This window comes from Lutjanus erythropterus, chromosome 7, assembly GCF_056507025.1.
Source record: "Lutjanus erythropterus isolate fLutEry1 chromosome 7, fLutEry1.hap2, whole genome shotgun sequence".
Lineage (NCBI taxonomy): Eukaryota > Metazoa > Chordata > Actinopteri > Lutjaniformes > Lutjanidae > Lutjanus > Lutjanus erythropterus.
In genome coordinates, this window is record NC_139323.1 from 13,207,811 (window position 1) to 13,234,186 (window position 26,376).

The following is a 26,376-nucleotide window of genomic DNA, read 5'->3' on the forward strand; positions in this document are numbered from 1 at the left end:
CTCAAATCTTCTACCAGCTGGGGAGTTTGTGGCTGGGGCCTTTCTGTGTGGAGTTTGCATGTTCTCCTCGTGTCCGCGTGGGTTCTCTCCGGGTACTCCGGCTTCCTCCCACAGTCCAAAGACATGCAGCATAATAGGCTAATTGGTGACTCTAAATTGTCCATAGATGAGAATGTTTATCTGGCGATACATGAATGAATAAAAAATTAAAATATATATGCATGTGTATGAGTATGATTCACTGTTTAAAGATTCATTTTGTTTTTAATGTATGTACTAAAATAGCATTTTTTGTCTGTTGCCTCAGGGCAATATCGTGCAGTTTGTTAGTTGTTACTGAACTAAAACATATTTAATGTTATTTTTTGGGATTGTAAATGTTAAATGCATGTATTTTTTTTCTTCAACAAATCATCATGTTTTATTAGCTCTTCATGTTTTGTATGGATACATTCCAGATTATACCAGTGACCACGTTTAGGTGGGTAAACATGCTGGTAAAATAAGCAAGTGGCTAGTAGATTTGTGTCAATAATGAATCAAAAATAACCCCACATTGGTAATCTATTGTGGCTGGCAAAAAAAAAAAGAAAAATTGACTAGCTAACTGACAGGTGGACAAAAACATAAACTGTTAGTAACCAAAGCTGGCGTTGCAGTGAGATAAAGGGTACAACATTTCCCTCTGAAAGTTTCTGAATTTATAAAATAATGCGTTAGATTACTAGTTACTGCAAAAAATAACGGCGTTACAGTAAGGCGTTACTTTGTAATGCGTTAGTCCCAACACTGCGTACCACACACATGAATTACAGTGTTCTAGGAAAGCTGCCATGAAATCGGGCATTTTAAGATCAACAATCCCCCCCAAAAGCCTGTGAAATCCTGGAGGGACTGAACAGTGTAAGTTTGACGTAGATGGAAGAATGTCACAAACTCAGGACAAACAGAAAACTTCCATTACACAATGCTGTTAACAAGACATGAGGGAGGCGTTCAAACAAACACAGTAAATACAAACTCACTCTGAACGCACCAATATATGACATGATATGTCATGACTAATAAGACCCAATCAGGAAGTGTCTGCATCATCATTTCCATACTGAAAGGTAGCCAGCAGCATTTCCAAACATCTCCATTGTAGAAGTACAATGCCAGAGTGGACACGAGCTGTAAACATGAGTTTTAATACAAAAACATAGTAATGTGAATGTAGCCTTTGAAAGCTACCAATTACTTCACACCAGAAGAAGTTGAATGGCAGAAAAGATACAGTTTGGTTAACTAAAGCTACTTAGAAAAAGAAGTTCAAACTACTTTGTAAAAAAAAAAAGAAGAAGAAGAAGGAGAAGAAGACAACACACATGTGATATGAAATCCTAACAAAATATAATACAAAAAAGTCACATACCAGCAAAAATACCACTCAACTGAGTTTATTACAGAAGGTCCACAGGTTGTAAACCAGGATAATTAAAATAGCCCACTATTCTCTGGCTTTAGATTTGTGTGTGATGTCTTGAGAGTACATCCACTCTCAGCTTGCAAAGTTCACAAGTAAAAACGCAGATTTTGTCAGTTGAACTGCTCAGTGTCTTAGAGCAGTGCAGGGAAGTAGAGAAGCAAATGTAAAATAAAAATAAAAAATCATTGTGCTCCTTTTATGCTTCAAAAATGTTTGTAGTTTCCATGGTCGCCTACACAAAATGTTAATTTAATTGCATGTTGTTCATTACTCCCCGACACTGTTCTCTTGTGGACACACTTCCTACTCCACGCTGTCTCAAAGAAACCCTGAACTCTTCACAGTCTGCTTTTCACATTATTCATGATTCACCATTCAATGATTTGGTCCTAAATGCTTTTAAAAAATTAATTAATGTCTTTTAAAAAATTCTAAGAAAGAGGTAGACCTTCCAACTGCCCCCACCTCACAAGGCCTGTCACATCTGAGTACAGAGATGGTTCCTGCTCATGAAAGGCTTTTGAGATTCATATTTGCAGAAATCTTTTTTTTTTATTCATCTGTTGAGGTAGAGATGTTTCATTGGCCTGATGTCAATTATTGTTTGTAGTAGCCTGTACTAACACGTGATGATGCCCGGATTGTCTCGTTAGTTGACCTCGAATAACAGAAAAAAGATCATGAAGCTTAGAGCGGCATCCAGACTGTTAACATTCTGAATTATTGTCCCTCAGGTCCCTAACAGAGTAGGGTCTTGAATACATCCAGTTATGAATCAGTATAATTCATGTTTTCCTATTATAAAATACTGCCACGTGAACACACAAAGACCTGTATAAAAACCTCACAAAAATGAGAATACTTACATTTACATGACATGTCACGTAATGGAAAGTTTATCCCTGACGTAAACATATCTGAACATTAAGACCAGCAAATGTTTTCAACAGACTGGTACACGGAGAGAGGATTATGTTCGCAATTAAACAAATAAATGGAGTTTGTCCTCATCCTCATTTTCTCCAGTACTTGTCTTTTAGATGAAGAGGCATAAAGACATAAAGACATGGTAGTGAACTGACCTTCTGTTGCTTCATTACATAATACTTTACTGTTCATTTTCTTCATCGCACACAGGAAGAGTAGATTTCCTTCAAGCTCTTGTAACCACATTATCTTCCTTGGAACACTTCCTATTACTTTTACTACGCCACAAAATCAGCTTTGGCTCTTAGTCAGAGACGTCTAATGACCAGAGTCATGAGCAGTGACCGTGACGTCCGTTTTGGTCAAGAGGAGGAGCTACCACAGCGCTCCAACATGTCATACTCTCTCCAGCTCCTCTATTTCTTAAAACTCTGTGACAAAATAATAATTACGCCTTTTGGTAACACCTAAAGTGACGACAGTGTTTGAAAGAAGATTGTGAGTTCTGGGTGACACAGGACATTATAAAAGTGTGTTATGTGCATGATCAATGGACCTGCATCTTGTCCAGAGGTAGTCTCACATACAATTGGACCAATTAACCTCATTTGTTTAGTGCACATTTATGACTTAATTGAAAAACCTTTTTTATGACTTTTACATAATGTTCTTATGGCTACAGGCGTTATGTTTTCATCTCAAGAACACCAAGTCAAGGTCATGGTGACCACACTAAACACAGATTTTTAGCCATTACTCAGGATTTCATACTCTAATTATAACAAACTTAAACACAAATGTCTAATAGGATGAAATTAAGAGGTGATGACATTTGATATCAAATGTCAAAGGTCAACTTCACTGTGACTTCTAATACACTATGTCTACCACTTATAATAATTTATCAACCTTATTGTATGTTGTTAGAAACATTTAGAGTTTTATTAAGCCTGCATTTTAATGTCTGCCGAATGTGTTATGTGTTATTCATTAAAGACATGAATTTCATAGAAAGTGTTACCAAACTATCTTTCTACCCGTTGTTGGGCAGTGACTCTTGGGAAATACAGGGGGGCATGTAGTAAAGGTACTTAACGTCCCCAAACAGCCCTGTGTTGGTTCAGGGGCCCCGGGCAGACAGCATGCATATATCACAGGAGAGCAGCTGGAAAATGTTTGTCCCACTAGTACAATTAGCAGGTTCATGTTAAGTGAGACGTTCACCAAGAAGACAAGCTTATTGATGGAGTGGTGCTCACTGTAAACACTGCACTGTAACAACAACGCTGTTCAATTTACAGTCACTTATTTGCAGCAATTAGCTGGTAAGCTGCTGTTATACATTTCACAGAATGATAACTTTGAATCAGTATCACAGTACTGTAAATGTTATTGCAGTAATAATCAGCATGCTGTATTTTTATCACAGCACTAATTCAGCTACTGTAAAAGACATTACTGTATTCATTTTAATACAGTAAATTACTCACTGCAGCATGATTACATACTGTAAAATGAAGACACTTTTTAATCACAAAAATGTGATTTATTTCATCAATTCACTGAACTTTTAAATACAAACATTTTTATGTGTTTCAGTTTGGCCATTTCACATTAATCAGAGTTCATATTAATGCTGAATGTTCTCTGAATGAGTGTCTGTGCATATTCTGAAAAAACAAATACTATTTTGAGAGGGAAAAAAAGTGTCCATAATTAAAGATTTCCACTGGTGATGCAAATTCAGGTTCCCTCTGTCATTCATTTAATCACCTTCTTGAAAAGCACTGCAATATTTGTGCACATCCAAAACATGTTGAGATCCAAAGTTTAAAATAATGTTTGAAAGTAGCTGTGTGTCTCCTTCCAATCACAAATGTGAGATTTTCTTTTGTGCATGTATCTCTACCCCAGTTCTGCAAACTGTACAGTACTTATAATAGAGGATTTTCTTTTAGTATTACTTAATGATCTGATTTCTGTGCTCTCCTCTCTGTAAAGATACATTTAAGTGAATTATAGCGCTGAGCTGCCATCTAGTGGTAAAAATACATGATTGTATAAAAAGTATTACTGGACATATTTCTGCAAATTCTGCGGTTGAAAGGTCACATGTAAACCAATTCCCTTCTCACATTTGATCAAATACAACAAACAAACCAATCATAATGTTGTCTTATTGATGTAGTGTTGTAATTATTTTGTCCCAGTGTCTTTAATTTTCTAGTCTTTGAAGATCTCTTTTACAGAAAATACATTTAATTTTTGGCTGCTTCCCCTTGATGAGAGTTTAACCTTTTTACATCTGTTCAGTGAGACAGAAACAGACAAAAGACAGAGACAGACACATTCAAAGACATGGCAGTGTGTTCAGTCAGCGTAAGTGAGGCTGTAAAGCCTCAGCAACCCCGGAGGTCAACCCACAGCCACAAGAAAGTTTCCATATATTTAATAGTTGTACGTGTTCTCTGTGAGGCCGTTGTTATTCCAGCTCTCCACTCCACCAGATCTTTTTTTTTTTCTTTTTCTCTCCCTCATAATGTTCCTGGTCAGGGTGGGGGTGCTCAGCGCCCAGGCCAGTCGGACACCAGACCGGTGCCAGGTTTGATCGCCTGTTTCCGTGAGAGTATCAAATCTGAGAAAAGTGTAACAAGCCCCAGCGGAGTAGCAACGCTTAAAACTCACACCTGCGTCCACGGCACTCTACCCTGCCAGTGCTACTCTGTAATGTAAAAGGATGGCTGTTATTCCCATTAATCACATCATCCAGATGTGCTTTTACACGAAGCATTCCAGCATCCAGGCAGGACTCCCTTTTGAGGACATGAAGAAGGTTAAGTTCAGCACAGTGCAACCATGTAATTACAGCACAGATTGACGTCTCTGTTTAAAGAGATTCTTCGACCTGAAATGTAAATAGACCAGACCCTTCAAAACTCATTGACATGTAGTTGACCCCCCCCCTTCCTTGAGAGAGAGAAAAAGGTCATGACAGCCTCCGAGGCTTTAATGATGTGTTAAAAACAATTCTGTGGAAAACCATGAACCAGATCACCTCACTCTCGCTCTGCGTTTGTGTTGCTGCTCTTTCAAGATCATGAAAGGCAGGGCACATGATTACCAGGCCAGGACTGGTCTGGACTGCTCGTTAGAAAGCACCTATGCTGATTTCATGAGGAAAATATTACACAGCTGGATATTTTATGCACTTCAATTGATAGCATAGGCGTTTAATCTAACCCTAATGTCAGCTGATGTCAGGAAATCACATGTTCGTTAATATGGCCACCAGCCTTAGTAAGTATAACAAAACTTTACATTGTTAGTTAGCCTTGTTAGCATGATCACTCACAGTTTAAACTGGAGTTTAAAATTTGGGTGCAACTCAAAAAAAATTATCTAGAGTCAGAGTAAAGTGATCTTTCTTAATTTTAAGATAGTTTATGAGATCATTTACAGTTAAGTTATGATTTAATCAGGTTGGTGAAGCTCAGTCCAAACTAGTTGACTCATGTATTCTTAATTGACCATTGCTTGTGATAGCCCAGATGTGCAACAGATGATGGAGCAGGAAAAGGAAACAGTCTGGACAAATGTCTGCGTTGGGACAAAGAGAGTCCAAATTCTAAGTCGTTTTTCTTTATTTGATATGATTGCCGTCATAGAGAAAGGAAGGAAGTATTTATCCGTGGTATCTCTGGCAGAATATTTGGCCACTTGACTTCTGATCTCACTGGAGCTGAGAAGAAGATCAGCAGTCACGCCTTTTTGCTCCTCGGCGGCTATTGGGCCGATGCCTGCAGCCAATGACCTCACACACTCGTTGGTGCCAAGGAAATCGCCCTTTGGGTGTTCCAGCACGGCCGAGAATAGGAATAAAAAGGGTGGGGTTGAGTTGTCCATGTGGTGCACTTAGAATTATTCACATACAACATTGCACTGATGTATGAAGCCACAGTCATGAGTGCACCGTCTTCCCCTCTACCTCTGGTTTGTCCCTCCTGTCGTAAATTGTGAGGTCCTCCTGTGCAAAACCTGCATCCTGCTCCATTCCAGATGTGTTTAACGGCCCTCTGTGGGCCGCAGACAGCACTGCCTCAGAAAGCCTTGTTGACCTGGAATGACTCAACTCCTCTGTTGAAGGGTGACTCCACAATCACAGTCTAAGATGACTGGTGATACTGATTCACATTTAGTTGTTATTTGCAAACAATACGCTCCTCTGTCACATCAAAACCGGCCACATCTGTATTTTTGTATCCTCTGCCTTGATTTTCTGCTCTCTATTTTAATATTGGCTTTGATTTACACACTGCAGCCTGCTCACCCATAACCATGTCGTCATGTGCTGTGATATACAGCCCAGTTAATATTCCCCCTCTGGTCTGGCTGTGGGATCAGGGCGGGTGCTCATCAAGCTCAAGCTCCACAAACTCAACTCTTGCCAGTGTTGAGCACATTAGGAACGTCCAGAGGAAACATCACATGGTCCAGCAGCATCAAGTCAGGCTTCTTCCACCACAATAAAAACTCTGGTTGTTTTTTCAGCGCTCAGTCTGTTCAGGGTGAGCTCCAGCTACTGTCTCTGTTTGGGCCATGAATTAAGATTTCACCTCTAGCAGCACCTGCTGAAGCCTCATCACTCTGGTCACAGAGGAAACACTGGTTTCATCACTTTGCTACCAGTAGACAGCTAAATCTCAGTCTATTCGACTGAGCTGTAACTTTTCATCCATGAGCAGATGCGCTCGGAGGATACGCTTTCTCTTGCACGATGATACAGTTGTCAGGTGCAGTTCGACAAAAAACAGTTCCAACAAACTTCGCCAAAAAGTTCTGGGGAGTATCTCAGAAGAGAGACATGGTTGAATTTTTCAAATGTATTTTTTGACATTCGAAAAGTTCCATCGTATCCAAGAGAAGGTTGACGTTTCTCCATCCTCCTCTGGTGGTATGTGGAGGAAATGTCAGGAATTTTTTTTTATTAAATTAAGTATATTATATGAACTATCAAAATACTGCAGAATTTCCAAATGTGAGTTAAAATAAGTTTAGTCTTTCTTGTATTTTTATTTCAATATCAGCTTGCTATGTAGCCATCATGATGTATGTAGCTTGAACAGACATCATCCATGATTACTTGTGGTTACAAACTAAAAACTGATGGCAAGATGATGAGTGAGCAGAGATAAAATGTATAAACTGTAAATGAATGGTTCAAAAACACTGGAACTATTCAAACTGGAACTATTACAAAGAGAGGTGTGGATCAGGAGGAGAATATTTCAAACAGTCCTGCTGAAAATGGTGACAGCACAGTTGATGACAGTGAATGGAGCACAAGTGCCAGTGATGTGTCCATAGCATCTGGTTTGGATTCAGTCAGAGTGAGACTGCACGTGCACGTGTGCGTACTCGTGTGCATACATGCATGTGGGTGTGCGTGCATGTGACCCTTGCATAAGTCAGTGCCCCACTTGGGCCACCCTGGTCAAAAAAGTGTGGAAACGCCCCTGCGTAGCTGAACATGGTACAGTTACACTGCAGTAATTTAACATTGGTCACTGGTACTTTGGAGAGCTCAGTATTTTCTGAGGTGGCATGCAGTGTAAAAAGACTGAGAAACACTGATCTGAGATGGATACATAGAACAACAGGTAAGAGTAAAAACATGTATTTTTGATTTTAGGGTGAACTGTCCCTTTAATGCTCTCTCGCTGTTAAATGAAATTACATCTTCTGGTGTTTTATTCCATTTTTGTCCATAAAAGAGGCAGAACACAACTGTTTTCAATCCTCTCTCTCGTCTTCATCCGTCCACAGGCTGGGGTCACTCTGTCTATGACCACCGGTCACCACAACACACCTGAGTAAATAACTGCCCCACCAGGCTCACAGGAGGACAACATGAGCTGAGACGCACTCTGCAGGCTCCCTCCCAGTTTTATCATGGTAGCAGGACCTGGCCTGTGTCCCAGGAGCCAGGACCTCGCTGAACCGCTGCACATCAGACAAGACGCTCATTGTGTGGGAATGTGATGAGGAGGCACAGCCAAAGTTTCCATGACATGGGTTCCTGCATATTCTACACATTTCTTTTCCGAAGATGCTCTCCAAGTCTCTCAGTTTTGCTGATGCAAGAGTTAACAAAGGATATTCTGTATTTTTTGCCTCTGGTGAAATGGTATACAAGTTTGTGTGAGCTTTTTGTTTACACTGGATATTGTTACCCTCACTGTGGGTAAAAGCAGAAGATGATCTTATGTGAGCCATGCTGTCCTTAGTATTCAGGATGTTTTGTTCTTGACACAAAATCACAGTCAATGCAGCATCCTGTGATGTGGGATATTAATCCCAGCAGCTATGAACACACCATGTAATCTTTAATCAGTATCGGCACAAATACTGTTCAGCTGAGTGTTATCACAAGTAGATCAATACAATTTCCATCCAGTCTGCTGCACAAATTAATTTCTGAACTACTCATACAGACTACAAAAGCAGTGTGTGAACTTACTGTTCTTAAAGGAGGCCTGCTGGAGATCACTTTCTGCTCTACAGAGCAAATGTCTGATTTTAGATATTAGATCTGGTTTGAAGAGCTGACAGTATAATTGGTTTGTCAGGCAAAGGAAGGACTGGCTAATGCCTGGAGATAGAGAGAGCTAATTAAAGTGTATTTATGAAGGCATCATGACTGGGATGTTGCTGCTGGTGTTCCCTCAAGGATTTTATTCAAATGTACACATACTAGTGCACTCATATACATGGACGAATGTGTACGAGTGAACTAACACGATGTCTATCTGGATTATCTGGATACTTTTCAGAGTATAGTTTATATGAAAATTTGCACATACATTTTACACGTAAATATTTTGTTACTTAGAGTGCAGAAGTACATTATTTATTGGTAGTTGGTTTATTTGATAGGCAGGCCTGGGAGTAACAGATTACATATAAAGGGATTATGTAATCTGGATACAAAAAGGGTAACTGTATTCCATTACAGATGTAATCAGATTAAAGATACGTTTAGTAAAAATGGGGATCATTAGCAGGATTGCAGTTTTAAAATAAAAAATTATATACTAATATGCACAATGTATACACAGTTACCAATTCATTATCATAGCCTCTAGTTGTCTTTAAATCAATCAATCAATCAATCAATCAATCAATAAATTGGGCACAACAAAGAAAGGAACAGTTGGACAAACTAATAAACCTAACAACAAACACAAAACACTCAGAGCTGCAACAATTAATGTATTTTTGATAACTATGAAATTAATATACATCTATTCTGATAATTGATTAATTGTTTTCAAAAAATAACAATATTCTCTAATTACAGTTTCTTAAATGTTAAATTTCCTGGTTTCTAGTTAACTGAACATTTTTGAGTTGAGAAGAAAACAAGACATTTGAGGACATCATTTTGAGCTTTGATCAACATTTTCACCATATTCTGACATTTCAAAGTAATCAGGAAGCATTCTGGGACTTTGCTTCTTAAAGCTTATAAAGATGTTTACAGAATGAAACTTTACAGAAGCTGCTCTGGTGGATCTGTAATTTCTTCACAGACATTTTTATTTTTATTTTTTTTATTTTTTTGGTTTTGCACATGTGTTACTGGATGATGTATTGTTGTATATTGCATTACCATGAAACAAAAAGCAACTAACCTACTAACTATTTGGAAACTACTTTTGCTGATACTGCAGTGTTTTTACTCTTGGACTCACTTTCATGATGGAGTAGCAGCACCATCTATTGTTAAAACAAAGTAGTAGTAATACTATGAAGTAGGGAAATGTAAGTTGTGGGAATTACTGAGCCTATTGTTGTACAATAGTACAGTGGAATCATTTGAAAACCCAAAATACAAGAAAGAACAGTATTCATGACTAAACAAAGTGTTTGTTATGAATGTGTCCCTGCTGGTGTTCAATTCTAGTTGCTCTAACTGTCTTACCACGCCATTCAAACATTGGTTAAGCATTTATTTAAGTCTTAAAACTATAATTTGTCTGGTAAACATTCATGGCTTCATTTTATGGTAAATAAAGCAGACATTCTTAGCATTTTTTTTTAAATATTGCCAAGTGTTGCCACACTGCTGGCAATCCAACAGAAAAACAACTTGGAGTTGGCGAAAGCTAAAGGTTTGTGTTTATTCTTTAAAAAAGCAATCATAAAAGGCACAGTCAAGTCACACAACACAAATCAAATCATAGTGAAATCAACATGAATTTATCCTACAGCATCAACTATATTTTGTAAATTCAAGCCATTTAAGGAAAAAGTACAGTAGTATGATAAGGTAAGTGGTCGTATAGAGTACACAAGTTGCATATGAGAGAAAAATAAATAAATAGAATTGTCATATTGAATGCATACAGACATTTCTACTAAGTAACTGCTGGTCTATTCACTCTTGTACACAGTAACTAACATTAATCCAAATTTGATTTAAAAAATATTTCAACCATTTCCAATTATTAATGTCATAAGCATGTCATATTATGTAATTACACAACTTTGTTGAATACTCAGCTCTGATTGGTCAGTTACAGCATTCTAAGGTCCATTATTTTGCTGCGTTCAAATGGAATTCGTGAACTCATGTTTACGACACGGTGAAGTTGTGTACACGACGTTGTGAACTCAGACCTTTCAGAAAACTTCCAGTTCACAATGCTGTGAATACAACATGAGGGAGGGTGTTCACATGAGCTCATCTTGCCCATAATAACCAATTTTTAAATAAAAAATTGGTGTCAAATTATTCATTTTTCGGTAAGTAGCCTCATAATAAGCAGGATGATGTACAGAAAATGGATCATTATGGCAAAATAAAGCCTTTCAGGGTGATGCAGGACCCCACTGGTAAATCTGGTAATCCCAGCTCCAATATGTCTTATTTTATCTCAAAACACTTTTCAGAATATAAAACAACAGCACCAAAAAACAAAAATAAAACACACACACACACACAGCAATCACTGACACTAAAAATCATAATGACCAATATCAGTCACTCAAGTACTGCAGGAGCTGAAGTTAGCACTGACCACTAGCACCGTACACTGAGTGTCCTACAGAGAACTCTGCTACATGATGTTGACCTCTGGTGAAAAGCAAAGAGAGGAGTAAATGTTGAATGTGTTTGCTATAGTTAACTGTCAGACTAAGAAAGTGCTACTGTGCAGGTTGAGTTTTCCCCTGAAAAATGTACTTTTAAGTTTCTGATCATCACTAAAACACTGTCAGTGTTATGTTAGTATTATCTATCATTTAGTCACGGAGTAAATATAAGAAACTAAGATAACTATTTGGGTAGCTGCCAGACTAATTTACTTTACTTACAAAGTACTGACTTCTAGTTACTGTCATTGTGCCTTTAAACTACAATCCAACAATGTAAACTCTGAGCAGCCTTTGGGTGGCACAGTCTATGAAGATGTTTTGGGTTTGTTTGGTGGAAGCATAAGTGTAACAACACAGATAAAATCGGAAGTAAAAATACCTCAGACTTTATTTGACTGATATGAAGACCAGGTGTGGACAGAGAGGCCGGAGTTCACAGGTGCCGAGCTGTGAGACGTTCAGGAGACAGGCTTCTTTTGCCATTAAATGCCTGAAAAAAAGATAAGAATGTTGATTAAATTTACAACTTTTGAGTGAAATTAAAATACAATAAATCCAAATAAATAAAGCTAAGATTCTGAAGTACATACCCTTAAGAGCCAGGGATGTGCATGCATGTTGTGAAGTGGAAAAAATGATATGTCTTAGTTTGAAATGAGTCTGAAGTTTTATGAGAGCCCAAAGAAAGGACACAATCCACTTCGTGAATAAACACCAAAATGGTGCCTGTACAGCTTTCTGTGTGTTTGGTTGTACTGTCAGATATTATAGAGACTTACGAGACTGCGAGACGGGCTGAGGGAACGAGAGCGCACAGGACTGGCGCTCCTGCTCCGGCTTCTACTCCACTGCAAAAACAGACATGCCACCAGTAAACACATGAGCCTTTCCATGTTCTTAGATTATTCTCTTGATCAGTGGTTCCCAACCGTTTTCTTTAAAGAACCTCTTTTCTGAAAAATTCACATTACACTCAAGGCACAACAATGAAAGTACAGAACAACTGATAAACTGTACAATTAACACAAATGATGAACACAATAACTGCAAGAGGTGTGTGGAAAACAAGTGATTTGGATGAATTCTGAGCAGATTATTTCTTGTGAATGAATGTCACAACAGAGATGAGATCATTGTTAGGGACCAATTTACTATTAGATAATTTTTTGAGACTTTATTTTTTTCAAAAACGAAATATGTCTTTAAGTACACATAGTATTAGCCTGTTTGTTCTAAAAAAAAAAACAAATATTAAATTTAGACACTGTGTAATCTGCTGTGAAGCATCTGTGAAGCAAGTGCAAAGACGCTCCTCTGAGTCACAATGGATCATTTTGTAATTTTGCAAGCAATGACTCTAACATGCCCTCCAGCTCAGACACCAGCGGCTAAAGTGCAGAGGGTGAGGCCAAGGCGGGGAACATTAGTCATGCTACAACTGCTGATGACTTAAGAGCTACAAATAAGTGCAAACAGGAGAATGTCCGGAAATATTTAATGCAGTACGTGTGGTAGGGGGTCCCTGCTCTGTCTCTCTATCAGCTAAAGGGTCCATGCCCTGAAAAATGTTGAAGACACCTGATCTAAACTTTAAAAACAACAATTTCATTTTGTTTTCCACATAGAAATGAAAGGAATTCTGAGATATAGATGTAGTGCTTATATATGTATATTTTTTTAAGTTTTCTTGCACCCCTTTAAGTCAAGAAGGTTTCATGACCCCTATGAGGGTTTGCTGATCCCTAGGTTGGAAACCAGTGCTACAGCAACACTTGTATGAATTATGATGTTTTAAGAACTATTACACAATCCGTACCAGAGCACCTCTTCTCGTCACGGCCTCGCCCTTCACTATGACAGCATCTCCTTCCACCAGGGCTGGCCACACATGGTACATGACCAAAGGAGCGGTGAACTCAGAGTCATAGCTACGACGATACCTGTCAGACAGAGAGGAGGGAGAAAAAAGTTAGGAGAAGCTGTGACTATTTACTGCATGTGTGTGAAAGCCATATAAGTGTGGAGGGTGACATCTGCTGGTAGAAACAGCAAATAACCAATAAATTCAGTGACAGGCTGTAATAGTTCATAGAGTGGTGTTTCACAATGATTGTCTGGAAATGTAGCATCAAACGTAAACTTGAACTCTCTATTAGGACAATGCATTAAATTTACCAAATCAACTTTAACTTGTCTGACAGCTTTACTCTGAAACCTTTCATAAGACCCTTACTCCTGTAAAAATACAAACTGTGTGAAGCACTCAGACACAGAACTGCACAGATGACTGACTTGGTGTCACTGTAAAGTTCTCCATCGCTGGCAAAAGCTAAGTCAAGCGGGGGATCCAATGTCTGCATGGCAAAGGCCACCCTGCACGTGTCCCTAATCAAGGCACTGATGAGGACAAAGTCCACCTCTGGCGGGAAAGAGATCCGTGGGTTCACATTCATGGCGTTGATCACATCCTGGAGAGATGAAACGCACACTCAGCCTTCGTCAGTATCAAACTACATTCATTTGTTCATAAATGCTGCACAGGATATATGGGAGAAGTGTTAAGTCCTACATTGACACTGGCTTGAACGTCATAGAGGTCCAGGTTCCTAACGATGTAGTCCACAGCTGCATCCTCTAGACTCTCTGGCCCAAAGTGGGAAGGAGACAATGTCTTTCTCACACGCAGCTTAAACTGACGGTAAGCCAGTTTTGCTGTCTTAAAAGATTCCTGAGAAAATATGAACAAACATATCAAATAGCAGCCAATCAAATAAAACCCTGATTAAAGGACCAGTGTGAATGATTTATTGCCATCTAGTGGTAAGCTTGCAGATTATAAACATATTACCTCACCCTCCCCTTCTGAGTATGTCAGAGAACCTACGATGGCCATGAAACTCATGAAAAAATGCAAAAGCCAATCTAGAGCCAGTTTTGGTTTGTCCATTCTTGGCAAAACATGGCAGTGCAACATGGTGAAATCCATGGAAGAGGACCCCACACCCTCTAGAGATATAAGTGGCTCATTCTAAGGTAACAAGAGCACAATAATTCTTATTTTCAGGTGATTAAACACCAATTAAAACAGACTTATGAGCATTATATTTAATTTCTGCCATATTCTCCCAATAAATCCCCCTAAATCTTACACACTGGACCTTTACTGGACCTCTGCAGTTTAATTAAACAGATTTGTCGCTCATTTTCTCTGCCCATCCCTGCAGGTTGCTCTACAATAATGACAGTCATACCACGACAGCGATGAAGATGATTTTCTGGACCATCTCTAAGTCAGTGATGTAGCGTCGAAGCAAGGTCTGGGCCTCCAGACGCTCAACAGCATACAGGTCACTGAAGCGCGATACGAGGCGTGCGTGGCGGGAGGAGTTAGTGAGCTGAGCTCTGGTGGGTGACTCGCTCCTTATGGGGCTGGAGGAGCGACTGAGCCTGGGTAAGGGGCTCGGAGAACGACTTCTCACCAACCTGAGAGGGACGGAGAGAGCAACACGTAAAAGTCATCATTTGTGACACTGTTCTCTGTGGTAATGTCTGTGTGTATTTATAGTATGTGCATGTGTATATTAGGAAGGACTGAAAATAACAAATTACAACGACTGGAATTACTGTAATTAAGTCATTTTTTGGGTGAGTGATTTTGACGGAAGATTTGAAGAAACAGAAACGCCTGCTAATTGAATGTCTCCTGCTGATAATGCATTAAAAATCAATGGTTAAATAGTAACTAAACTAACTGAGTAGTTTCTGAGAGTAATACTTTGTATTTTTACTTAGAATTTTACTTGTTTATTGTAAATGAGTGATATTTCAGTAATGAAGCTGGGTGCAGGCGTACCTCTCCTGCAGCATGGCCTTCTCTGTGCTCAGGTAGGACACTTCATCTCTCAGCAGGCGAATCTGCCGCTCGTAGTCATCAAGAGCATCCAGCTTCCTCTTATAAATCTCCACCTGCTCACGTGCCGATTGCAAACTGAAGCACAGACACACCTCACATTAACATGAACATGTTGCATTTTTAAAAGTGAATATATTAAGGCTGTATTTAAGTATATCACCCACTCTGCTTTCAGTTGTAATATTTCTTCTTCTGTGGCCAGCAGAGTGGTTGCCGATTTGCTCTTTGTCTCATCCAGCTCCTGCTGAGCATGGACCAGTCTGTTAAAACAAAGTAGAAAGTTTCATGTATGTAAATACATGTACTTCAGGTGGGAGGGTATAATGGATGAACATATGCAAGCAACCTATACACCCCGCTGTGCATGTATCCATACCGTAGAATTTCTCACTTTTCTCACAAACTATATCTATACATGAGTGACGCATGCTGCGGTAAGAAACTCACTCTGTTCTGATGGAGTCCAGCTGCAGGCGAGTGGAGCACAGCTCAGTGTCCATCTTCTGCATGTTGCTATCATGGGAAGCAGAGAGCTCCCTGATCCTCCTGTCCTTTTCAACTGACTCCTGATAATAACAGATGATACACTACAGTAAATATAATATACAGTTCCACAACACCATACACACACAATGAAATGATCAGGACATTTTGTGTCAATTGCACAGTGCTTGAAGAGCTTATTAATGATTTGTTCTGCGCTATGAAGTGTAGTAACAGATGATGTCACCTGGATGAGCTGTAGACTGGTGTCACTAGTGACTGAGGGTCTTGCCATTGAGAAACAGGTTCCAAGCCACGGCAGCAGGCGCATTTTAAGTGTGTCCACTCCAGCATAGTGTCCACCTGAATGTGCATTGAACACTTGATGAGCGATTACAACCTGGTTAATTCTGGGGGTCTGAATCTCCAGAAGCCCCACGATACAATATTACTGTGATTTTAGACATCAACTGCAAAGTATGTCCCCAAAAGAAAACTTTGTAAAAATCGGTTTTATCTTGTGAGGTAAAGTTTTCAATCTGTTCATCTCCTATCAGTAAAATTGGACTTTCAAGCAGACAGACTGACAACAACTATCAGAAAAAAATCAAGTGACCTCTTCTGACTTCACCAGAAAATAACTCCACATCATCTGGTGGACTGACAAAGCAATTCAATAACAAAAAAGTTTAATCTACATTTTCTGAGCTGTAGCTCAGTCGGTAGAGCGTGTGACCCATCTACAGACAGACAGACAATTAGTCCTCCGGCTGCTGGTTTGACTCCCGCCTGCAGCACATTTACTTAGTGTTATCCCCTCTGTCTACCCCCTTTCCTGTCATATCTTCAGCTGCCACTATATTTTATATTGCCATGTAAAATATCACGACACTATGCTGTATGGGTTTTTTCCCCCATCCATAGTCAGTGCTTTGTAAATGTAAACAAAGTCCTAAAAAAGAGTAAATCTCACCTTCAGCAGCTGTGAGGTTGAGGATAGCGAACAGTTGGCCCTGGATCTTGGCAGTTAGTTCAATCAGCTCACAACATTTATTTAGATTCTGGTCACAAGATATAACCTAGGAGGGTAAATATGACAAAGAAATAGATTAATGATCAAGATGATGATGGTTTTCTGTGTGCTCTACAGCCAGTGCTGACTCTAACCAGTCTAGTCAGCCAGTTTTTACACGAATCATAACTGTTTATTCCTTTATGACATAAATCAAAAGTCAGTCTCTCGCTTCCAACTGAGTCAGAATGCAGCAATTCAGCTTCTCGTCGGATTGAATACACAACATCACATCAACCCAAATCTTGGCTTCTCTCTTGTGGTTCTCAGTTCATTTCAGAATTGATTTTAAGATTTGACTTGTCACTTTTTCAAGCCAATCTGGGTGCAGCTCCAGGCTACATAGCACAAATGTTACCCCCCCCCCCATGAGCTAATTCACAGCCTCAGATCCTCACGTTGAGGTTTAAATCTAAAGGTGACTTGGTGCAGTTCTGTGTCTGCTTTTCACATCAGGACCTCTCATCTTTGGAAAACCTGCCTGAGCAGATAAATCACTTCTTAAAACTCATAGGGTTGCATTTATGTGAGGTTGTCTGCGATGATATCTACTGTGATATTACATGGTTAATTATTTTATTTTATTATTTTGTATAAAAGGACTGCTTCTGATTGCTGCATTGGATTATTTTTTGGGCAATTGTACGTACATAATTCAAACATTTGCCAGTCAATTCACAACATTTCACGACAATTTTTTATGGGTCAAGGCTGGGTAATTTTTTAAATATTTTATTTTATTAGACGAGGAAAGCCAGAAAAAGGAAATGCAAAAAATGCTGTACACATCATGTTTAATATTTAATAAAGGACATTTTAGTAGTCATCATTTTTTTTGTTTTTAATATTGTAACAAATATTGTATCATGGTGGTATTATCGTAGCTTGAGTTTTTGGTATTGTTGCATGCATCCTGCAGTTCACTTTGTGAATGCTGTTTTTAAAGGTGATATATTAAGGTATTATTATTATTAATTTTATTATTGTTATCATTGTTTTTATTATTGTTAAGAAGTAAAATGTGACAGCCTGCATAGTGTAAGTTTATTTTTGTCCATATTTATGCAGATAATATAGCTAAATGTATAGGATATATAGGCTTAATTGTGTGGATTTCTTTTCTTTTCTTTTATTTATTTATTTTTATTCATCTATTTTTTACTTTTTTTTATACCCAAAGACAGATGAGAGCAGATTCCACTGTAACAGACCATAGGAAGAGGCTCTCCAAAAGAAGCAACAGGTGAGCCAAGTTTTGTTGCAAGACATTATGAAACCAAAAAAAAGTTTTAATTCCATTCATTGACTGTTGTGTTATTTATGGTGTGTTGATGTTTAGAACACTAAACTTCACTTCTGGTCTCTCTGCAGGGCGCTGTTGCGGTGCAGCAGCCACCCAGCGGACTTCTACAGGAAGTGATAGGAAGTAAACTATCTTGACAATAAAAGATCTTTGGAATAGTCCGACAGTAGTCATGGCGACTGGCGTCCATAGCAACCAAACTCTACCAGGAAATCAATGTAATCTAAACAAGTGCATTCTTTTGCTGTATGTTTGATATTATGTTTTAAATTATTTAATGCATTTAAAAACCTCTGTGCTTCAACTGCGTTGTCAACAACTAAAATAAAGATCGGTTTAAAAAAAAATACAGGAGATGGTGGAAAAAATCCCCAGTCTACATGAGCAAACAAAGCAATTTATCATTTAAAGAGGAGGAGGGAAATGTTATCTGCAACGCTTTGACTAAAACTTAGCTATATTTCCACTGTATGCTGCATAACTATAATATTTTGCCACTAATAAATGAAACAAATAACCGTGCAACAGATAGCCAGGCTGTCCGAGGACACTGATGAAGTGCTTTGGTCAGATTTAGGTCGCTCATCACTTATTAATGAACTTACATGGTAGTCTTTGTGCCAGCTCTCAAGCTTGTCTTGTAAGACGCTGAAGGAAGACGTGTTTGTCAGTCTCCTCAGGGTGTCGGCCATGTCCGTCCACAATAACCAGCCTAATGGGTTTAAAGTGCCCCAGGAGGAGGACAGCAGCCAGCCGGCGGTATAATCTCCGAGGGGAGTGCAGTAAAAATTCCTGTCCCGGCAGTTTTTCTCCACCTACGACGCAGATGCCAAGCACCGCCTCAGTTGTGGCAACCAAGTGAAGAGACGAGCTGACGACTCAACCACACACACACACATACACACACACGCTCACAGTGTTTTAAATAAATACCCTAACTCGTTACGGATAAACTACGAGCTCTCTCTGCTGTCGCTCCTCTGCAGGTACTGCTGTCTGGTGATGTAAATACGATTGTAATGTCATACTGTCAAACGACACCAAAGTCCCGCAGAGTTAACCCTGTGGCTCAGTAACATGCTGATGTTTCAACAAACGAGCTGGATTCAATCCGATTATAGTAATAGTATAGTAGATATAGTAGTGGCCATGCTAGTGTCCATTTCTCTAGACATATGCGTATAATAATATTACTAAGAAGAAGGAGAAGAAAAAGAAAAAGAAGAAGAAGAAGAAGAAGAAGAAAATCATTTGTGAACATTTAAAAAGGTTGAGACCAGAATCACAATAAACCATACGAATAATTAACATACCGGAATATCTGTATAATATCATTTCAAACCATACAATGTCCAGACCTGATACAGCAGCCACACACCTTTGCCTCACACTGAAAGAAAAAAGAAAGACAGAAGATAGCAAGAAAGAAAGACAGAAAGAAACTTTGTCTCATACTTTGGTATCCAAATCTGCTTTATCAGATTATTGTTAGACAATAATCCCAATAACATTAATCCATCATACAAGGATAAGAACTGAAGGAAAATTAGCCAATATACTTGAGCATACATCATCAATGTATGTGTATATTATTTTCTATATGAGGTGTTAATTAATGTGTATTTGTTTTATTTTATTTTTCGTATCTAGGTGTGTTTGTTTTAATATTAAATTTGGTATTATAACTGCCTGTAAGGATTTTTCCTTATATAAACCCGTTGTTTTGTATAGGCAGTATGAGAGGGAATGAGGTACAAAAGGGGATTATTGTTGGTGTCAAATGTACTAGAAGGCAAAATACATTTTTGATGGTACTTTGATAAAGTCTGCTTGCGCTTTGTTAAAGTCAAGACATGTTCTGACTACAGTTTGAGCTAACTGTTGAGCTTTACCATACCTGTTTAATAATTTTATATGTTACTTTAAAAAATATATATATATTGCTTAATTATTCTTTTTATAAAAACGAAATCTTGGATAAGACATTGAGTGTTATTATGGCCCGTTTAGCAGTTTACCTATGGAAAATATGAATGGGCATGTTATTCTATTTTAGGATCCATCTATCATTGGGCAGTTGAACTTGGAACGGACCATCTTTTATAATCATAGAAAACCTGACTTTGTGAACACGACCAGTGAAAAAGTGCCATTAGTTTGTTCTCATTCCTGTTAACCTGGCCTTTTTATTTATAAATAAATGTCGTCTTATCAACAAGAATTTACGACATAATCCGTTTCGCCCCTTCGACTGTGAAAAGTGGTACATCCCCTGTCAGTCCGCAAGCAGGAGAGGGAGGGTCAACATGGCGTCTGAACAGGTCCGTTACCTTCAGTATTTGTTGTTATTTATGTATTTTACTCAGTTTTCTGCGAAGATGTGCGTTAAGAGAGCAGTAATATATGATTCGTAGTAACCAAGTGTAGCAAAATAAATGTATTTGGCTTTGTTGTCGGCCCTGTGATAATATCAGTGTAATAAATACTGGCCTCCGCTTCTCATAGCGTTAAGTGGAAATAAAAATGGTTTTATCGTAGCTGGTCTACTGTTTGACAGCAAAATTATTTTGCTAATTCTAAGAGTATAAAGGTTGTATCGTAGTAGGACTGTCGGTTTTTTTTAAATGTTTTACTGTTAAAATGAGCGCAGTTTATTTTTAGTTAAGGCCACAGACAGACAGTCGCGGGCCATTTAACTGAGATGCATTCCATTGCAGTGCACTATATGGACACTATTAGTCTAGTAAGAACTAAGACCTCGAGTTTAAAGTGACTATGAAAATTAAATGTAAATTTGCTCAGAATTTCCTACACAGAGAAAGCCGTGTTTTAATTCCAGCGAAAAGCATGAAAACAATATATCAACGCTATGTGTCAAATTACACTGTGACTTTGAGCAGTGAATATGCACGGGAAAATTGATTATAAAAGAGCAATACCATTTTTCTCCTCCAGTTACCGATTCTGATGCCTGAATTTTGTATATCAACCAATACGGAGTACCGATCCGGGCTGCATGCTACTAATCCTGTATGGATGTGATATGATTGCTATCATTGTTGTATGACCTGGCTCAGGTTAAACCCTTTGTAAAGCATGAACGTATACATACAGAGAATGAATGCCATAGAACATGACTTTGAACATGACTTTTTAGTCATTGTAACTCTATATATAACTCTAGTGACAAGACTATGATAGTAATTATAAGTATTTCATATTTAAGTCATGAATTAAGTCATTACTTTGAATTAATTGCTGATTCTTTATGGTCAGTGATTATTAATTTTTAACAGGTGTTAACAGGCTCCACAGTGGGGTGGAGCTGGTTTGATTCATTCTGAAACTAGCAAACCAAGTCATGAATGACCCTTTTGGTTCTAACTTGCACACACCTCAGTCAGATAAAAGATAAAGTCACTCTAACTCAACTAAACAACCCTTCTGCCCCTGCAGTTTCTATGCCACTAAGGGAAGGGGAGGGGGGGTTGGCAGGTTAACAAGGGGGGTGACACACCCCTCAAATTACCTGCTGTTTATGCTACTTGTTACTGTAAAAAGTCTAGAATTTGCTGTCATGTCTGAGAGACTGTTTTGCCTTCCAGGAGAGTTCCAATGGGCCCGTGAAGAAGTCCATGCGAGAGAAAGCTATAGAAAGACGTAGCATCAACAAGGAACACAACAGTAACTTCAAAGCAGGCTATGTGCCCATAGAAGAAGAACGTCTTCACAAGACAGGGCTGAGAGGACGCAAAGGGAACATGGCTGTTTGCATCGTTGTCCTCCTCTTCCTCCTTGCCTTAATTAACCTCATTGTGAGTAATACCAGACTAATTGTATTTGACTCTTTCCTGAAAGTCACGGTAAAAAGTTGACACAGAATGATCATTATGTGTTATTGCATGAATCTGCAACAAATCTACTCTCTCTCAGATCACTTTGGTAATATGGACAGTGATCCGTATCGGTCCGAACGGGTGCGACAGTATGGAGTTCCACGAGACTGGCCTGTTGCGCTTCAAACAGAAGGCCGACATGGGCATCGTTCACCCACTACACAAGAGCACCGTAGGAGGCCGTAAGGATCAAGACTTGCTCCTTGTTGGCAACAATAATCCAGTGAGTAACCCATATGACATTTACAGTGAACACTGACAGTTCATCACAAAATTAGAAATACATATATTTATATTTATTTATCCATCTAGATTTTAGACTGAGTTGCAGAGTTTTGGATATATTGGCTGTAGGGGTGTCTGCACTCTCTTGATTGCTTTCTTTTTACCATACAAACGAAATAGTTCCTACATAAAACCACTCACAGCAAGGTCTGTGGATGATCTCGAGTAACCAGTCAGGATTTCTGGAAAGAGACGTTGCTGTTGAGATATTAAAATTTATTTTTTTGAGCACCACAAGCTGAGTGCCATCTACTTCCATGATATTAGAGAGAGGGCAGACATCTACAGGGATATCTCCAAAACTCCCTAACTCACACTAAAACAATCTAGACAGATTAAAAAGTACTACAAACCAGAGTAAAAACAATATGTAATTTAGATTTTTGGGCGAACTGTCCCTTTATATAAAAGAAAACGTCATATTGTGTGCACAGACAGAACTCTTCTCTTATGTTTTATGTATGTTGTTCCAGGTTGTGTTCCAGCAAGGCACTACTAAGCTGAGCGTAGAGAAGGAGAAGACGTCAGTTGTCAGTGATGTTGGCATATCCTTCACAGACCCTCGCACACAGAACACGTTCTTCAGCACGGACTTTGAAAATCACGAGTTCCATTTGCCAAAAGGAGTCAAAGTTCTCAGTGTGAAAAAGGCCTCCACAGAAAGGGTACGTGTAACACAAATGACACTGCATAACTGTTACAAAGTTTTTCACAGCTTGTGCACAAAGTACAATCAATACACAGTAGCCCATAAGGGTTAAGTGAAATGCTACTTTTAGAAATTTTACAAATGAATAAATAAGGGGTTAACAGGCGATACTGAGCTTCAACAGTGTGAACTGGAGGAAGTTTAGACTTCCTCACAATTCTTGAATATGTTCAGAATAAATATCTGAATGTCTGTAAGTGATCCGAACCATAGCTCAGATTGGAAATGTGAATATCCAGAGAGAGACGTGAAGTTTGCAGTTCACCAGTGCGCCGTGGCTGATCTGACTGAGCCTGAGAGAATCTGAAAGAGAAGCAGGTGTAAAGCTGATAAATACAGAGCCCAGAATACTCAGAGCTATTTTTACAATGGTATAGGCCTTAATCTGAGTATAGATGAGGAACATTTTATTTTATCTTTGATAAATGTGGAAAAATCATTTTCAAAACTTGGTTTCACATTGCTATTGTGCAGTATTGTGTGTGACACATTTTTACATTAAGTTAATACACATGTGGAGTCTAAATAATTTGTAGACCTCTGTACATGCTGTTTATAGTGTTTACAAATCTCATGCTTTGTCTCTGATTTTAGATCACCAGCAGTGCAGCATCTGACCTGAACATTAAAGGGGACGGCAAGGCCATCATTCGTGGAAACGAGGGTGTCAACATCATGGGTCGCACTGTAGAGTTCAAAATGGGAGGAGGCATCGAGCTCAGGGCTGTAAGTATGGAATACAGCGACATATCCTGTTAATATGGTCTGATGTGTGGTGCTGGTGTTGGGGAGTGCATGTTTTCTGACTTTGGTAAAACTCTTTCCAAATTGGGGTTGTTTGTAGATGCACTATTCAAGTAGGTATGTTGAAAATGTCATGTCACAATTATAGTGACCAAAATGATCATGGTTGTCAGTATTATTGTGGTAATGTTAAAATACACAAAAAGTACCAATAAATACTCTAAAATCATTTCACCAAGTTATATATTGAAAACCTCTCAGTGGTTTGAATTGGTATCATGTCTTTTGTGATGTCAGCATCAATGTCACGATTTCATTTACACATGTAGCTGCTGTGTGGGAGACTGTTGCTAACTTTGGTTGATGCAGGACAGTATTTACCACAAGTTTTTCAAAGTGTGGTAGTCAAACACGGTTATTATGATAACTAAAATTTGAAATGGTAATACTTGTTGTTGGAAAATGTATTGAAAAAAGTTGGCCACTCTTCCCTGCCTCAATGAACAAGAAAGAGGAAGAGAGAGATTCCAGAAAAAAAAACAGGCCCACACCTCCAGACAATGCTAGATTTTGCACGATTAAAACCCAACCGACCCTCAGTCTGCTCTGCCTGTGTGTGTGTCTCTCTCACTACAGCTCTCACAGACCGAGAGCAGAGGAAAGAAAAGAGATTGTGATCAGACTGTTGGTCATTATGTTTCCTGTTATGAGTCCTGACCTCAAAACCTGCATGCTGTATTGGCCAGGGGCGACACACCACTGCCAAACAGGCTGAAGCCCAAAAATATCCTGAGCACAGAAAAAAAAATACAGGCAAAGGGCGGGGTCTCTGCTGAAACAGCCACCACCACACACTTCTAGTGGATGGTGACTGACAACATCCATGTTGTTTTAGAAAAATCCTGCATTGTTTGAATTAAAGCTGATATAAACTAATATGTGAGGATGGATTATGGATTTCCCTTTTTTCTTTGCAGGAGAACAGCATTGTCCTCAATGGATCAGTCATGTTTAATGCAACACGCATCCCTAATTCTGCAGGAGATGTGTATTTCGATGAAGGTCTGGAGAGGTACAAGCTCTGCATGTGTGCAGATGGGACTCTGTTCCGTGTGCAGGTGAAATATCCCAACATGGGCTGTCAGACTTCAGATAACCCGTGTAGAAAAGCTCACTAGGAGACTTTGACTGGAGTCTGCTGTTACATCTCCCTACGGTCTGTCACCACTGAAGTCAGATTACAAATTTACGTGTGTAGAAGTTTCTATAGGCCAATTTTCATGACTTGCACATAATAATACCTCTGCAGTTCACCTGACTTATTCTGTATTCCTCATTTTGTTTGCCAAACAGGAGTTGTGTTACAGATTATTGCCACTTGGCCAAAGATATGAACAGACTTGTAAATGCTTAAGTATTTTTATTATTCTGCAGGTGTGCCAACTTTACCTAAAATTTATAATGCCATATTGGTGCGTAACACTCCTACATTTAACATTATACTGTGGTTTAACACTTGCCATTGACTACAGTATTTACTTTTTGCCTTACCGTCCAGTATTACTTACTTACAACCCTTGTAAGGGGGTTGTGTATGATTTTATTTGCTGTTCATTGTTTCTGGCAGCTGTGTTTGATATTGTCTTTATTCTGTTCACTGACAAGCGTGAGACACTACATGATTATAATGATTTGTGTATTGTTAAATTTGGGAAGTGTCAAACATAAGATATATTTTAAGCCATCCCGTAATGCTAAACAGAGTAGGTCTCTTTCTGCACATCGTGGACTGCCCATCATGCACGTGCCAATGGATTTACATGGGATGATGTGGAATATAATATATATGTAATATTCTAATTTTGTTGCAAAGTCTTTTTTTTTTTTTTTTACAACAAAACAATATAATATTGAAACACTATTGAAAAACAGAAAGAGTGTATGCACTAAGTTAAGCTACAGGTTGATGCAAATCTCTTTAAATGTTGATGTCCATAAATGTCAGCAACGTTTAAATCATCAGTAGCTTGGTTTGAAGCCTATATTGAGTGGTTTGAATTTTGTGCAATATGTTCTAAAAGGTTTAATTTTGATTTTGCTTTGGATTGTCTTGTCTGTTTTATAATAGTGCTGATGTTGAGAAATATCATGAAGCTTGTTGTGAGAGTGTTTCTGATCAACTAAATTAAAAACAGGAGAAAAAGGCAATGAGCCTTATTCGAAAAGCTGTCCAACATTTCATTGCTATGTTTGTTTCAATAAAGAAACATGTTGCTATGTGAAACTTGTTATCAGTGAATGTCTCAACATGGTCATTTAAAATCATAAAAGAATACTGTGCCTCGTAATGCTCTTTTACAATCTAATAGAATGTGCAGGTGCCATAAACTTCCAGGAGTGTGGTTATCGATCATACATAA

At 38.7% G+C, this 26,376-nt stretch overlaps 2 protein-coding genes across 2 annotated transcripts; one reads left to right on the plus strand and one right to left on the minus strand.

Moving 5' to 3' along the window:
• Window positions 1–11,249: 11,249 nt before the first annotated feature.
• spata18 (spermatogenesis associated 18) lies at window positions 11,250–19,379 on the minus strand. The gene is made up of 12 exons (XM_084722171.1): window positions 18,928–19,379; window positions 16,921–17,026; window positions 16,195–16,310; window positions 15,912–16,030; window positions 15,629–15,724; window positions 15,405–15,539; window positions 14,803–15,034; window positions 14,121–14,279; window positions 13,844–14,019; window positions 13,368–13,491; window positions 12,331–12,399; window positions 11,250–12,041 (listed from the first exon to the last, which is right to left on the minus strand). Exons 1-12 carry the CDS (start codon window positions 19,012–19,014, stop codon window positions 11,985–11,987), a joined length of 1,476 nt encoding a protein of 491 aa, XP_084578297.1. The 5' UTR covers window positions 19,015–19,379; the 3' UTR covers window positions 11,250–11,984.
• Window positions 19,380–20,565: 1,186 nt separating this feature from the next.
• sgcb (sarcoglycan, beta (dystrophin-associated glycoprotein)) lies at window positions 20,566–26,240 on the plus strand. The gene is made up of 6 exons (XM_084722788.1): window positions 20,566–20,643; window positions 21,928–22,137; window positions 22,256–22,441; window positions 22,977–23,168; window positions 23,807–23,938; window positions 24,934–26,240. The coding sequence occupies exons 1-6, from the start codon at window positions 20,629–20,631 to the stop codon at window positions 25,132–25,134; spliced, it is 936 nt and encodes a 311-aa protein (XP_084578914.1). The 5' UTR covers window positions 20,566–20,628; the 3' UTR covers window positions 25,135–26,240.
• The last annotated feature ends 136 nt before the right edge of the window (window positions 26,241–26,376 follow it).

Bases quoted from the DNA above. Each gene is read 5' to 3' on its own strand.
- spata18 (XM_084722171.1), bottom strand. From the start codon at position 19,014: ATGGCCGACACCCTGAGGAGACTGACAAACACGTCTTCCTTCAGCGTC. The intron at 16,031-16,194 runs GTGACATCATCT...TGTTATTATCAG, and splicing joins CCAGTCTACAGCTCATCCAG to GAGTCAGTTGAAAAGGACAG. The intron at 15,540-15,628 runs GTGGGTGATATA...TCTGTGCTTCAG, and splicing joins ATATTACAACTGAAAGCAGA to TTTGCAATCGGCACGTGAGC.
- sgcb (XM_084722788.1), top strand. The intron at 22,138-22,255 runs GTGAGTAATACC...ACTCTCTCTCAG, and splicing joins TTGCCTTAATTAACCTCATT to ATCACTTTGGTAATATGGAC. The intron at 23,169-23,806 runs GTACGTGTAACA...CTCTGATTTTAG, and splicing joins AAAAGGCCTCCACAGAAAGG to ATCACCAGCAGTGCAGCATC.